The sequence below is a fragment of the Sycon ciliatum genome, chromosome 5 (genome assembly GCF_964019385.1).
Source record: "Sycon ciliatum chromosome 5, ocSycCili1.1, whole genome shotgun sequence".
Taxonomy (NCBI): Eukaryota; Metazoa; Porifera; class Calcarea; order Leucosolenida; family Sycettidae; genus Sycon; species Sycon ciliatum.
The window spans coordinates 38,016,399-38,032,685 of record NC_088647.1 but is presented as its reverse complement, the minus strand read 5'-3'; the positions used below and the strand labels follow the sequence as shown (position 1 = coordinate 38,032,685).

Sequence of the window (16,287 nt, the reverse complement as noted above, 5' to 3'; positions counted from 1 at the left end):
CTGAGGTGAGGTGTGTGTGTGTGTGTGTGTGTGTGTGTGTGTGTGTGTGCCAGCTAGTTCGGTTGGTGGGTACACTTATGCCTGATTGTGTTGGGTCTGTTGCCAACGGGCTCGGCTACTTGAAGGTGTAATGTTGTACCTGCCACCTTTGTTGGTTGCAGGGTTCATATACTTTCTATTTGAAGTATACATACCTGTTAACTATGCCTAGTCTATGGACTGCTTCTGGCTAGATTAACTCTTGTGTAATCAATGGTGCTAGTGACGCTTATATCAGATCCACTCTGATTTAGCCACCCACACTAGTACCAAGTATTACCTTCACTGAGGGCAGGGTAACTGCAGTTGGATCCCGGGACAGGTACCCTGATGCCGTGGCGTCAATCCATTTTTCTGCACCTTGTCCTCACCCACTTACTGAGGTGTGGTGAGCCCAAAAGTGGGATCATTTTCAAGTCCACCCAGAGTTTTGGGGATTTCAGGGGGTGTCGGCCGTTGGGCGGTTCAATAGCCAATTGAGTCATCTTTCCAAGATTTCTTTTGAGTCTCTCTCTCTCTCCCCTCTCCCGGAGAGACCCACGTGATCAGTTTTGGCAGTGAGCAACAACTGCAAGTACAAGTGTGTGTGTGTGTGTGTGTGTGTGTGTGTGTGTGTGTGTGTGTGTGTGTGTGTGTGTGTGTGTGCGCGCGCGCGCGCATACGTGTGTGTGTGTATGTGTGTGTGATTTCCAATCGAGAGGTTGCGGGTTCGATTCCCGACGATTATGGTCGCACACGTCTTTATTCTCTTTATCAGACTCCTCCTGACTTTTCTTTCATTCTCCTGGGTGGTTTCCAACAGGCAGTGCATGCCGGAGTATGTGGTGTGATGTGTGTGCAGAAAAATATGAAAAAAGACCAAACGTACGGAGTCACTGGCCAGAAAAAGCCACTTCATAGCTGTTTGGTGTAGACCAGGCTGAATAGTGGCGGTCAATTCTTCAGCCTTGCAAGCTGTTGAATGGTGTAATTCCAGCACAAGTTGCTATGGGTTCTGCTGTAGCATTGCCATCATCGCCTTCTGCGATGGGCGTCAAAAGCTCAAAGGTCAAAGGATAGTGTGTGTGTGTGTGTGTTTGCGTGTCTGTGTGTATGTCTGTGTGTGTGTGTGTGTGTGTGTGTGTGTGTGTGTGTGTGTGTGTCTGTGTGTGTGTCTGTGTCTGTGTGTGTGTTTGTGTGTATGCAGAAAACTACAAAGACCATGACTGCAGTGAAGAGTGTATGAACCGTGCTACAATAACCAGTTTATCATCGTCCTGAAAGTACTTCAAAATGTCTAACAGTAAGTCAGACCAGCAGTCCACCATAATTGAATGTGCAGTATCTTAGCAACAAGCCTTTGGTTACATGTGATTACAAGAGCAAACAAGAAACAAAACTCCTATAGACAACAGACTTGCTATAGAAAGCAGATACCTTGTAGAGAACCAAACCCATTATGGAATGTTTGTTGCTTACAACCTTTGAGCCGCTGTTTTCCTGCCGACTTGACTTGTCATTTGACTGATTGTGACTGCCGTCCGTATACAAGAAATCCATCAAATGGTTCACTTTGTGAACCTGCAAGAAAACACCTTCTCCCTGCTTAAAGTACAGTTTTACGGGGAGGTAGCTCCACATCAGTGGAGCTTGACTGTGCTAAGGAAGGGTGTGGGGTGCAGGAGGCTACATGATGTTGATGTGTCCAAACATGACCCAGTTGTCATGGTGATTGGTTGTCCAGGATACTGTCTCAAAATTACTAATGATTATCTGTCAATGCTGTTTCGATTAGTTAGTCATTCCTGTATATTTGGTTTTTTGTCTTTTCGTATTCTTTAGATGAACCATTTGGTGATCCCAGGTTCATTGCTAATATCCTACCCTGGATCTGTGAAATTGATACAACGAGGTTTCGACATGCTGTGCAGGGCAAATGCGTGTTCATAAGTATAACGGAAATTGAGACATTGCTGCGTCTGGAGAAGTACGAAGGAAAGGAAAAGCATAATTCTCACATCATCAGTCTTATTCGTCCTGGAGGCACAGCTGCTTATAAACTACTCTGCAATGCAATCCATGACTTGGGTCCACTGTACAATGAAAAGTACCAAGAAATGCTTCTCCTGTTGCCCGTTGACCAGCGACCAACGGCCAAGACATCCTCTTCCGAGACAGGTAATTGATATGTGTAGAATGGGGAGGGTTTCAGGGTTGTGGATGTATCATTAACAGTCTGAATATGCCCAATTTAAACATTGCCATCAACCAAACTTCTGCTGTCAAGGGAAATTTTAGTTTTGTACCTTACCAGCAGATTTAAACTCATTACACCAAAGTGTCGTCTAGCTAAAAGTGAACTATACCCCTCTTGCGACCGCGATACACAACAGAAGGCCAGTTGTTTAGTTGGAGAGAATACTTTGTTCTTTCTCTAAGGAGACGTCTGGGCAACTGACGTATGACAACTGACAACTGACAAGTGAATATTATCCAGGAAAGTGGTGCACTCATCAGGGCAAAAGTGGTGCGCTCATCAGCACAAAAGGTGCACGGGTCAGCGATACAATGCTGTCCCAATGGGGACCAGTGCGAGAAGTGTGTGCAGAGCGGGTGACTGTAATGCATGTGAGTACACCTGTTGCAAAAGCGCAGCAGCGTGTACCACGATTCAGCAGCGTGTACCATGTACCACGATTCAGCAGCATGTACCACGATTCAGCAGCGTGTACCACGATTCAGCAGCATGTACCACGATTCAGCAGCGTGTACCACGATTCAGCAGCATGTACAACACTATCCCCCACCGAAAAAAGACATCCTCTCCTGAGGATGAAAGCAAATAAATTGAAGCCCAAAAATGTGAAGAAGACAGGAATGGAATAATAGCAAGGAAGAACACGTCTACAGAAACAGGAGCGATTAATCAGTGAAGACACCAGATACCACACAAACAAATCGGTTACCAATACGCAAAAAGACATTAAAGAAAAAATCACACGGCGCTACCCTGAATAGCCCCAGGGATCCACCCTGACAACCACAGGGATAACACCATAATTACACCGGAAACATTTAGTACATCCGCTTGCAAAACCGTAAAAAAAAACCGTCAGACACCTACTGTGACACACATGTGACCACCATCAACACCCAGAAACCACAACACCCACAAAGGCAAACCGATACAAATAAGCGCATGATCCCTCCACCCCTCCAGCCCACCAGGCAGACCGTGGTTCACCATGATCGGACGCCCACCCAGACCCACATGCCGAAACACAATACAAAATAAGACGTTCACGATAAAATTTCAACCTTGATCTATAACGAGAATCCTAGATGCATTTCGCACCTCCCACCAAACCAGAATCTAGCAGCTTTGCTACATTTTCGGCAGTGCATGCCTGAGCACGACAACGCTCCACACAGAACATGGAGAACAGTTGCATTTCACGAAAAGCCCTGCCCTGTCTATTGTGTTTGACTTTGTGAAATGCAGCTGTGGAGTGTCAACCAGTCATACAAACTTTAAAATCATTATCCAATGAAAAGCAACACGAAGCGGCAATCCACATTTTTCATGTGTTTTGTTTCTTTTGTACTTCACCTCCTGTGCAGTTCTTAAGCAAGATTCACAGAAGCTTTTTTGCGATGCGATACGCGATGCGACTCGATCTGCGATGGACGCGTGCGATGCGAACTCGCGAAATACCAGTCACAAAAGAAGTCAGCGATGCGACGATGCCTTGCTGATTTGGCGCGAAGTTCAATGCAGTTGGGTACGTCACCATGGTAATCGCGCAGTTTGGTACAACTTGTACAAATTTATAGGCAACTCTTGAACCTTTGTACAACTTTGCTGTAGAAAAGGTCAAAATCGTATGCCAAATCGCTTGTCGCATCGCCAAAGTTGACCCAAGCTCAACTTCTGCAATGACCCAGTTGCGGCAGTTGAATGGGCTGCGAGATGGCTGCGATTTGGGGATTTCCCGGTTTCGCAGCTGTCGCATTGCGTGTCGCATTGCAAAAAAGCTTCTGTGAATCCCGCTTTAACCATGTGTGTATGTATATGTACGGTACAATCAGTAGTTCACACACACACACACACACACACACACACACACACATAAACACACACACACGCACGCACACACACACACACACACATATACACACACACACACACACACACTATCTACATTTAGGAATATACTTGTCAACATATCATCACAGTACATCTGTACAATGATATACCATCAAACAATTTGTTCTTTTTCCTCTTTCCTGTCCTGTGTTTCACCACAGTTCATGTTGCTACTACGCCTGCAGCCAGCAACACAGCTAACGATGGCACAGTGACACGTAATACACTGGCAATGAATGATGCTGGAGCAGACAATGGTGGGCACATTCAACGTCTTAAACAACATCTGCACAGAGTGAATACACATCTGTGCAAGACGACCGCTGATCATTCAGATCTAACTTGCTTGTCCGGCGATGTCAAGGATTGCTTCGTGCCCATGCAGGCTCTGACGGAGAAAGATGCTCTGCAGCTGACGTATCGTGCGCAACAAGCTGCAACTCGCCGTGTCACTGGAAGACAGCCAATATCTGACCGTACACCAGGCGTTGCTATCCCAGGAGCTAAACAAGATAAGAGTGACAAAGTGGAAGGAGGAAGGCAGTTTGTTCTGTCCAGCGCTAAGCAGCTCTTGTCTGATCCCCATTATTATGAAGGTGTAACTAGCGCTGGCAAAAGTGGTGCTGGTGTTGGTGGTGGTGATGACACAGTTGACGAAGACATTCTGGAAAGTTGCATCGTAATTGGGAACGCTGGGCAGGGAAAGACAACACTGAGCAAACGAGTCATTGCCGACATCATGGAGACAACGACTGGAAATCTGGCAAAGATTGAATTCATTTTCTACGTGCCATGCCGTGATTTGACACGTACACAGTCGACTGATTGGTTTGTATTTCTTGGTTTGGACAAGTTGGGCATCAGTAAACCGGAGCAATCTACCTTGCTAAGGTACCTTACAGAGCATTCTGACCAGGTATTGATCGTTATTGATGGCATCGACGAACTTGGCAGTGGTGGGTTTGGCAAAGGATCAGCAGCCGAAGCTGTAATATTGAGGAGCAGCAGCAGTAACCATTCACTACTACCTGATGCTATTGTAGTCGCAACTAGCCGACCGTGTGATGAAGCGTATCACCATATCCAGAATTTCCGCTTACGTTTCCGACTTCTCGGCTTCTCGACAGACCAGCTCTTTGCGTACTGCTCACGACAGCTCGGAGAGGAGGTTGCCAAGAAGTGTATGGAAGAGCTTTCCCAACGGAACAACTGTCTACTGAAGGAAGCCATTCGACAATCTCCACTCCTATGTGCTCTGCTCGTTCAGCAATATCCCATCAACAACTCTCTACCCTCCAGTGTGACACTTTTCTACGACCACTACTTACGCTCCTCAGTCGCAAAGCTGGAAAAGCGGCGAGGAAGGAAGTTTGGTCAAGTACGGCTTGCACATGACGTCATCAGTCACTGCAGTGGTGGCGGGCACTTCAGTTGTGGTGATCTTGTCAGTATCCCCGTGGTAATAGAACATCATTTGGAGCGCTATGTGAAGGAGACAAGCAACAATGATGAGGAGTGTGATCACCATGCTGTGGAGCTAGTCAAGGCATTGCACAATCTCTACACGATGTGTCTTGCAACATATCAAAGGGGCATGGCTACGTTTACATCCACGCTGTCAACCCTCCACCAGTCCATTTGTCAAGATCTCGGCTTACTGCTCAACCCTGGTATGCATCCGTCGTTCGTCGGTTCCACTCAGACTGTGTCCTTGACTCACTTGACACTGCAAGAGTGGTGTGCATCGAGATGCATCATTTCTTCTGACTCGTGCGTAGACATCATCCGCAGCTGCATCAACACTGTCGGCACAGACTTGAACACACTTGTCTTCTGGCAGTTTGTCTTTGGAGCACTAAAGCCAGACATTCTATTTGCATCATTGTTGGCTCTACAGTCTGAAAACAGCATCAGTGATCATACTGTCAAGAGCAAGAAGAAGATGCTTCTGTTCATGATGAGATGTTTGATGGAAAACCGCATTTCACTCCAACATAACCGCACTCAGGGAAATCCCAATCAGGACACTGACATAGTCACACATAGCTGCTATGCTATGTCAGCCAACCTCCTGGCCAGTGATGGAATTGATGTTAGTGGAATCCACCTTGAAGTTGTTGATGTGATGGCCTTACATACTGTTTTGGAGCTTGTAGACCATGTAAAGTCTCTGGATCTCGACGGTTGTAATCTGTCAAGTGACAGTGTCATTTTGCTGTCTGATCAACTGGATAAATGCGTCAAGGTGACTTTGTTTGGTGCCGATCTCACTGCAGCACCATTGGCAAGCATATCAAGCACACTGTCTAGATCAACACGGCGTACCCTCCAGGTTCTTGACATTAGCAGCACAAGGTTGACCAGTGGATCTGCAGATGGAGCAGCACTTGCTGGATGTGTAAAACACCCAAGTCTAACGTACCTGAATGCAAGGACTACAGTACTTGGCAATGATGGTTTGGCAGCATTTGTGAGCAACTTGGCTCCGTGTGATCATCTCACAGATCTATCACTGGCATGGTGCAGACTGGATAGTGGATGTGGATCTGACCTGGCAACACTGGTCACAAAGTTACCACGCCTTGCCAGACTATGGCTGCATGACAACTCACTCTCCAACAGTGACGTGTCATGTGTACTATCCAGTCTCCATTCTCATGATACCATACAGCATCTCTTGTTTGCCAACAACAGACTGACTGATGAGCTAGCCGCTAGTGTGGTTGACTTTCTGCAAGCGCGTCGCAGTCGTGAGCACACTGGGAGTGTCAGCACAACACTACCACCATGCAGGGTTTATCTGAACGGCACTGGTGTAACAATCCGTCTTCTACAGGAAGTGGCTACGTCTAATCAATGTGGTGGTGACGTAATCGACATTGGCAGCCGCTATGCTACTGGTACTTCAGTAGAGACTCAGTCAATTGATCATCTGGTCAGTCTATGCGGTGGCGGTCGCCTACCTGGTAAGGTTGATGACTCCATGATGTCATCACTTGGTCAGTACCTTGCAACCAACACTCACCTAGACCTACTGGACATAGCAGAGAGTAATATCACCGATGCTGGAGCAACTGCTCTGGCAACATCTGGCCTTGCTCACAACACAGTGCTGAAATACCTTCGTCTGACCAGGAATAGGATACAGCTATCTGGTGTTGCGAGTGTACTACAAGCAGTGACATCACCACAGTCACATGTCAGTGCATTGTCTCTGTTTTACAACCCAGTGTTTCATGATATACAGCCCAGTCATGCTGATTTCAAACTGCTATGCCAGCTTCTTTCTGGATTCCACCGGCTGCGCTTCATTTCATTTGCCAAGACGGGCATGAGTGATGAAGTTGGTGCAAGTATCCTACACTCTCTCCATCACCATGCGCGTATTGAATGGATGGATATGGCAAACAATGAGATTGATGATGCCACAGTGCATGCCCTGGTGGATATGATGAGGAAGAACACAAGCTTGAGATTGATCGGCCTCGAGTGGTGCAAGATCACCGATGATAGCATTCAAGCCATGCTGCAGTCACCAGGCATCATGGGAATGGAGGGTGTACACTTGTACGGGAACCCATGCTCTATGGACAAGCTTCGACCTCCATTGTACAATTCCGTGCTACGTTATGGCAACTCTACTGTCCTGGAGTTCATCTCGGATTGATTACAGGAAGACGTTGCACAACATCAGCATATTCCCAGGTATGTGTTGTACAGTAGTAGATGTACAGTGTTGATCAGTGTATGAAATACGGGTACACCTGTTTGTTGATGAATAATGATGATCAGACAGACACTACACTAGTCACCCTAGCCAGACTCTCAATCTACAGATGTGTGTACTTGACCAGTACCATAAAGTCTGCAGCAAACTTTCCGGTCCACCTCAGCTGGTCTGTATCAGGGAGCAGTAAAGCGCGATGCACAATATCAATTCTGCGATGCGATGAGCGTCGAGCGAAAGTCTTTTTTCGAATCGCACGAAGAGTCTTCGATGCACAATGCACGGCACATCGTTGCAGGGCATGCACAGTCCAAAACTGTACGCGAGCTGTCATGTGCGCCCGCCGTGTAGAAAGTGATGCGCATCGCTCGTCGCTTGTCGCAGAAGTTGAACTAGGCTCAACTTTCCGCGATGAGACCTGCGACGGAGGTTCGATTCAAAATTTTGCAGAAAAACATTTCGATCGCATTGCTCGTCGCTCATCGCGTCGCATAAGTGATATTGTGCATCGCGCTTTAGCCAGTTAGTTGTAGAATGCCAGTAGCGTCGGTCAGTGTCGTGCAATGTTATCGCATGAGCTGATTGTTCAGTAACATGTAGGCTTTGCACAGCAAAGTCTAGTTAGCCCTGGCACATGCGCAATATTGGCATATTGCTGTGAGTGTGTGTCACGTGACTATCCCTGCACGATTTACAAGCTGGCAAAATTGTACAGACATCCTGTTAGTGTTATGGTGTCATATCGGAAGACGTGTCTTCTTCAAGCTCTTGAATTGTCGGGATGTGAAGGAGCGTTCCTTTGCAGTTGATTTCTTCATGTGTCAAAATGCAGTTTTAGCTTTTAACCCAGGCCCACGGGTACACACGCAAGTCAGGTCACACGCACACACACACACACACGCACGCACGCACGCACGCACACACACACACACACACACACACATTCATGTACATACACATAATAGCAGACACTCCGTCTGTGCGTACAACGGTGTACTCGCGCACACACTCACAAGCAATCAACACATAGGTTTGGGGGTTGCCATGACTTCATTTTGATTAAATGTATTAAATATAATAGTATGTGATGATAGACCAGTTCCAAGACAGCGACGATAATATTTGCGTCATATCATCACATTCGGTCGTCAGTAATTCGCACCGCCCACCGGCGGCAGACGCACGAATGGCCCACCATCATATTGTATGTGTGTGGTGTGACGCCTCATGCCAGGCAGTTGTGTGAGTTCTTGGCCACCGAGGGCTAGCCTGCAGCTGCCCACCGTGGGCCATTGACATGAGCGGCTGGGGAGGTCAACAGCCAAGCCACTGAGGGCTAAGTAATCCTGCCTGCTGTGGACCGTTAGCATACTGCCCACCGAGGGCGCACAAATGGCAGACATGGCCAGAAACATGCCCGCTGCGGGCGTATGAACGGCTGCCCAGGCCTACAGCTTACCCATCCAGGGTTAAAGCATACTGCCCAACTGAGGGCGCGAGAGAAGAGTATAGCCCGACTGAGGGCGCATGATTATAGCCCGATCGAGAGCGCATGATTATAGCCCGACCGAGAGTGCATGATTATAGCCCGACCGAGAGCGCATGATTATAGCCCGACCGAGAGCACATGATTATAGCCCGACCGAGAGCGCATGATTATAGCCCGACCGAGAGCGCATGATTATAGCCCGATCGAGAGCGCATGATTATAGCCCGACCGAGAGCGCATGATTATAGCCCGACCGAGAGCGCATGATTAAAGCCCGACCGAGGGCGCATGATTATAGCCCGACCGAGAGCGCATGATTATAGCCCAACCGAGGGCGCATGATTATAGCCCGACCGAGAGCGCATTATAGCCCGACCGAGGGCGCATGATTATAGCCCGACCGAAGGCGCATGATCATAGCACCACCGAGGGCGCTTGATTATAGCCCAACCGAGGGCGCACGAACGGCCGCCGAGGCCTGAAACCTGCCTACTGAATGCTAAAGCATACCACCCAACCGAGGGTGCACAACGGCCGTCAAGGTCAATAGCCTGTCCCCGAGGGCTACAGCAAACTTCCCGCCAAGGGATAAAGCCTAGTACCCACCGAGGGCCAAAGAATGCTGCCCACCGTGGGCCGATTATATACTGCCCACCGAGGGCTCAATCATACTGCCTATTGAGCAAACGAACAGCCATCGAGGCCGACAACCTGCCCACCAAGGGCAAAAGCATACTGCCCGCTAGGGCCGACCTCATACTGCCCAGCGAGGGCAAACAAACGACCACCGACGCCAAGAACTCACACAACTGCCTGGCATGAGGCGTCACACCACACACATACAATAATTATGATGGTGGGCGGTTCGTGCGTCTGCCGCCGGTGGGCAGTGTGAATTACTGACGACCGAATGTGATGATATGACGCAAATATTATCGTTTGTTGTCTTGGAACTGGTCTATCATCACTTTGCTGAAGTAATCAAAATGAAGTCATGGCAACTCCCAACTTATGTGCTGATCGCTTGTGAGTGCGTGCGCGAGTACGTCGTTGTACGCACAGACGGGGCGTTGGAGTGTCTGCAATTATGTTTGTGTACATGAATGTGTGTGTGTGTGCGTGCGTATGCGCTTGCGCATGTGCATATGCAGAGGTATGCCCGGAGACCTGGGTGTTTACACGTGGGCCTGGGTTAATGGTGGTGTTAGTGGATATCATAGCGTAACTTGTAGTTCCTTGGTCATTTTTCTTTTCTATTTTCTATATGCAGGTCATTTCTTTGTGTGTTGAATTTGAATACGAGAATGACCGTACTGCCTACGAACTGCCTGTCTTTCCAGGAGGCCAACATTTTTGTGCGATTTGTGTGCATGTGTGTGTGTGTGTGTGTGCGTACGTGTGGTTGTGCATGCATCTTTGTGTGCATCGTGTGTGTGTGTGTGCGTGTGTGTGTGTGTGTGTGTGTGTGTGCGTGCGCGCGCGTGCGTGCGTGCGTGCGCGCGTGCGCGTGCGTGTGTGTGTGCATGCATGTATAATGTCTTCTTTAAAAACTTTCTATCACTTCCAGCCGTTGCTGAAGGAGTAGGCAAGGACAGAGCTGATGTATTGTTCAAGTTTGATCTACCAACCAACAGTCAATGATTGCACAACTTCCAGAATGATGTGTGTGTGTGTGTGTGTGTGTGTGTGTGTGTGTGTGTGTGTGTGTGTGTGTGTGTGTGTGTGTGTGTGTGTGTGTGTGTGTGTGTGTGTGTGTGTGTGTGTGTGTGTGTGTGTGTGTGTGTGTGTGTGTGTGTGTGTGTGTGTGCATGCATGTATAATGTCTTCTTTAAAAACTTTCTATCACTTCCAGCCGTTGCTGAAGGAGTAGGCAAGGACAGAGCTGACGTAATGTTCAAGTTTGATCTACCAACCAACAGTCAATGATTGCACAACTTCCAGAATGATGTGTGTGTGTGTGTGTGTGTGTGTGTGTGTGTGTGTGTGTGTGTGTGTGTGTGTGTGTGTGTATGTGTGTGTGTGTGTGCTGGCACACCGAATCAATTGCTGTTTGGCGAGCTGCCTGCCCCCCGTCCTCGTCACGGCCCGAAGAAGAGGTGGCGATATGTGGTGTCGACTGACCTGGCGGACCTCGGCGTGACCACCTGGCTTGAGAGTTGCCAAGATCGTCCCGGTTGGAGACAAGTTGCGAGTAGCACCCCACCGCCACGGCCCGCTCCTGATCCTCTTCTATGTGTCTGTGGACGCCCATTTCGTCGACCAGGAGATCTGAAACGACATGCCAAGTTCTGCGCTCGTGTTCTCACTTGAACTTTCCGACATTCGCTATCATTGCGTACGCAATGGGCAAGATCAAGGTCAAGGTCAAGGTGTGTGTGTGTGTGTGTGTGAGTGTGTGTGTGTGTGTGTGTGTGTGTGTGTGTGTGTGTGTGTGTGCGCGCGTGCGTGCGTGCTTGTATGTGTGTGTGGGCGTGCAGCACACATCACACTGAGTATTGAATTCACTTGAGTAGAATGTAATTTGTGTGGGTACTGTTTTCAATGATTGTATTGTGTGGCATGCATGACTCTGCTGAAGAAACAGTTCAATGATCAGTTTTCTGCTTATTCTAGGATTTACGGATATGATTCCTCACAGTCAAGTATACACACAAGAATACATGATGTTACTGGTAGTGCAACTGCTGATGTTGCAGACAATACTTCTGTTCATACTGTTGCACACTACGTAGCTCTCCGTCACGATTCTTCTGTTGGTTTTGTTGATGTGGTTATTGTCACCAGCAAGTGCTGAGTACACTGTACAATAGTCTTATAGATATGTATATACAGTTAAATTATACTGGTGGTGTTCACTGATCTTCTGCTTCTGCTCTGATAGTCGATTGCTGATGTACGTGTTTGTCAATGTTGACACCAATGCCAGCATTTAATGAAATACATTCATTGTTGCTGGTGGTACGCTTGATCAGCTGTAGCCGGCACTCTCCTGCTCCTAATGACTGTGACGAAGAGTTTATCTAGTCTTGGTGTGATGAGACGCGCGGAAACTCCATTGCTCTCAGTCCACACTGCACCGCGGCCATGCTGCATCACCTCATCACACATGATACAGCTGTAATGTATTTCCTTGATCTCAAGCATTCAGTCACGGTCTGCACTGCACCCCGGGCACCATTCCAGAGAGGGCAGTATTACCCCCCAATAGAGTGCACCATTCCAGAGAGGGCATTATTACCCCCAGTACAGCGCACCATTCCAGAGAGGTCATTATTTTATTACCCCCAGTACACATAGTACATTGCACCATGTAACTTTGCGGATATCTACTGCATGTAGATGATGTCAAACTTACACTGTACTGTTGGGTTAGAAAGAACTGGGGGGTCAGCCTGGTAGTAGCCTAGAGCATTCCTATTTTCATGTACTATGGTTTATGCACAGTTGAGTTACTGTCTATACATTGGTATGCTGTGCCAGGGTGAAATTCCAGCCTGCATGTCCGTTTTTCACATAACCCAACCGTTCTTGAGCACCCCACAGTGCAGCTGTGTGTACTCTTGATGATGTAACCATGCACTGGTCATGTGACTATAGATATTCAGACAGACCGTACACATATACACACACGAGTGCAGTGTAGCTGTGTGTACTCTTGATGATGTAACCATGCACTGGTCATGTGACTATAGATATTCAGACAGACCGTACACATATACACACACGAGTGCAGTGTAGCTGGCTCAAACGTGCACAGCGACGTACAAAACAACAGTAAATAGATGGTAGAGTGTTGATTGCTGTTGCAGGCAAGAACAAAATGGATAGATTCAATAGATTGGAAAGCTTTCAGTATGACAGCAGGCAAGCCGGGGTGACGGGGAAATCACTGATCACGGTAAACTCACGTCATCTCAATAAAAATGATACGTATACGGCGGCGGAGGCAGCAGGCGATGGAAAGTAACCCGGTACATGATTCACCACGTGTACTATGCTGAAGATGCTGAGAACAAAAACACACAACACACGTCAACCACACCACGATGGTGTGTGCAGAGCAGTAAAACTGAACATGGGAGGGAGATAAAGTGTGTACTGTGTTGCCATGGTACCCACTGCTGCTGCAGCTGTACATACAGATATTAGAGGTATGTAAACAGGAGAATGACGTCATGTCTGCTGCTAGTAATACTATTAGTCTTGTAGTAATGATGAGCTTACTTGCTTACAATAGGTCAGGAATACTAACACATCATTATTCATTATGATTACTTCACCATTGCCAGCCACTGGCTATGTAACTCTGTCGTTGTTGCTGTGTTGTATGGGCAGAGTACAAATACTGGACACTTACATTGATATGCAGAGTATCATCTTTGATCACCCATACAACCAATGCTACATAAGCTCCCAGACACTGAGATCACGGGCCGAATGCTTCATGACGTGCACCTTGCCTTGAACCTGTTGCAAAAGACACATACATAGAACACAATGACATCCACTTGGATTGTTTCCACAGGCCAATCACTACAGAACACAGAAATGAAACCGTCGGCTCAACCAAGAAAACACAAAAACCACCAAGGAACTACAAGTTACGTTATAAAGTCCACTAACACCATCAGTTACAGGGGCGTCTGAAGGTATTATAGTGTGGTAAGGTCAGTCATCTGAAGTACAAGTTACTCGTGGGGAACGGGTGGCTGAGTCGAAATTTTGGAAATTTAGAGTCCAAATCAGTTTATTTTATTGGTTCACGGGGTGGTACCTGGGGGCAAAAAGTGATACGGTCCATAGCGTAATGACCGTAACGTGTCCAACACCCCTGTGTCACATGACAATCAACTCATGCGATAACATTGCACGGCACTGACCGACGGTACTGACCTTCTACAACTAACTGGCTATCAGCTCTAGCAAGTCTTGGATGCGCACTCCAACAGCATTCCAACTTGGAATGTTCTTACTTGTAGTTACAGGGACTAATTTACTTCAAAAAAATTGCATAGCAATAATTGCTACACACCCCGACGTTTGCATAGCAACGCAACAATTTTGCATAGCAATTTTTTTCGTATAACTGTTATATGATAACATAGGAGGGGAAGGTGAGCACAACCAAGACAAGCACAAGCTGAAAGTCTTAGCTGTGAAGGCCGATGTACATGCATGTCCATGACGATACTGGCAAGACCATTGGACAGTACGGTCAAACCAAGATTCAAGGACGCATAGCAACATAGCACACAACTTGTGTGGCTCTAAAGATCCAACATGCATGAGCTGATTGTCAAGTATCTGGTGGTGTTAGTGGACATTATAGCGTAACTTGTTGTTCCTACAAAATAATCAACAAGGCGTTGCAACCCATACCCACTGAGCAATGACACAAATTCCACTAACAAGGCTAAGAGAAATTTATATTTTAGATTACAAGTCATACAGTACCGTATTTTCCGGAGTATAAACCGCACCCCCTCCCCTCCCCCACATTTTTTTGCCATGAAATACAGACATCTATTTGATGATCACTGTCATTTTGGTCATTGGAATATAAGCCATTCTTTTGGGTGAATTTTGAGTGTTCAAAGTGCGGCGTTGTCTCCAGAAAATACGGTACGTAATTCCAATACCATCGACATGACGGAAACCTCGTGCCCATGCACGGTCACTTTGTCTAGCCAACTCAACCACACACGAGAGTGTGTGCATGACTATACACACACACATAGTTGAACCTTGAACTTGCCCATTGCCAGAGGCAATGATAGAGAAAAGGACTAATATGGCAGCATCCGGCAGAAAGGTTCGTGGCACACAATACACACACACACACACATACTGTGCAAACACACACACACACACACACACACACACACACACACATACACACATACTATACACACACACACACACACACACACACACACACACACTGTACACACACACACACACATACACACACACACATACTGTACACACACACATGCTGTACACACACACACCTTGACCTTGCCCATTGCGTAGCAATGATAGCGCATAGTTATTTCTCCAGTCCACAACAGAACGACTGATGGCGTTTCAGGTCGCCGCTTCGACGGAACATGCGGCCGCAGGCGCAACCGTAGCCAGCAGCAGAGGGTGCCTTGGGTGGTCGACGGGCAATGGTACGCCACTCCGGACTGTTCTGGGCTGCACCGTACCATCAACATGTTGGTACCGGTGGCTCAACCGACGAAACGTCATCCATAATGACGTCCTCCACCTCTTGCCTGGACCATGCGCGGGGCGCGGGGCAGGCAGTTCACCGAAGAGAACACACTTGGGCAACCTGTGATCTTCCATCCATGTCACGTGTCCAAGCCAGCGTAAACGTCGCTCCCGTACGATGTGACCAATGTCCTCAGGCACTCCAAGGGTCTTTGGAAGCGCTATGGACGCAAGCACACGCACACACACACATACATACACACACACACTTGTACTTGTTGCTCACTGCCAAAACTGGGTCACCCCGGGAGAGGGGAGAGAGACTCAAAAGGAATCTTGGAAAGATGACTATCGGCTATTGAACCGCCCAATGGCTGAAACCCTCTGAAATCTCCTAAACTCTGGGTGGACTTGAAAATGATCCCACTTATGAGCTCACCACACCTCAGTAAGTGGGCGAGGACAATTGCAGAAAAAGGATTGACGGAATCAAGGTATCCGTCCCGGGATCCAACTGCAGTTACCCCTGCCCCCAGTGAAGGTAATACTTGCTACTAGTGTGGGTGGCTAAATCAGAGTGGATCTGATATAAGCTTCACTAGCACCATTGATTACACAAGAGTTAATCTGGCCAGAAGCAGTCCAGGTATGTATACTTCAAATAGAAAGTACAGTGAAGCTTGGTTATAA

At 47.5% G+C, this 16,287-nt stretch overlaps 1 protein-coding gene across 1 annotated transcript; it reads left to right on the top strand.

Annotated features, from left to right (window-relative positions):
• The first annotated feature begins 1,463 nt into the window (after nt 1–1,463).
• LOC135818605 (uncharacterized) lies at nt 1,464–10,222 on the top strand. Its single transcript, XM_065331990.1, has 2 exons — nt 1,464–2,196; nt 4,327–10,222. Exons 1-2 carry the CDS (start codon nt 2,136–2,138, stop codon nt 7,830–7,832), a joined length of 3,567 nt encoding a protein of 1,188 aa, XP_065188062.1. The 5' UTR covers nt 1,464–2,135; the 3' UTR covers nt 7,833–10,222.
• Nucleotides 10,223–16,287: the final 6,065 nt, after the last annotated feature.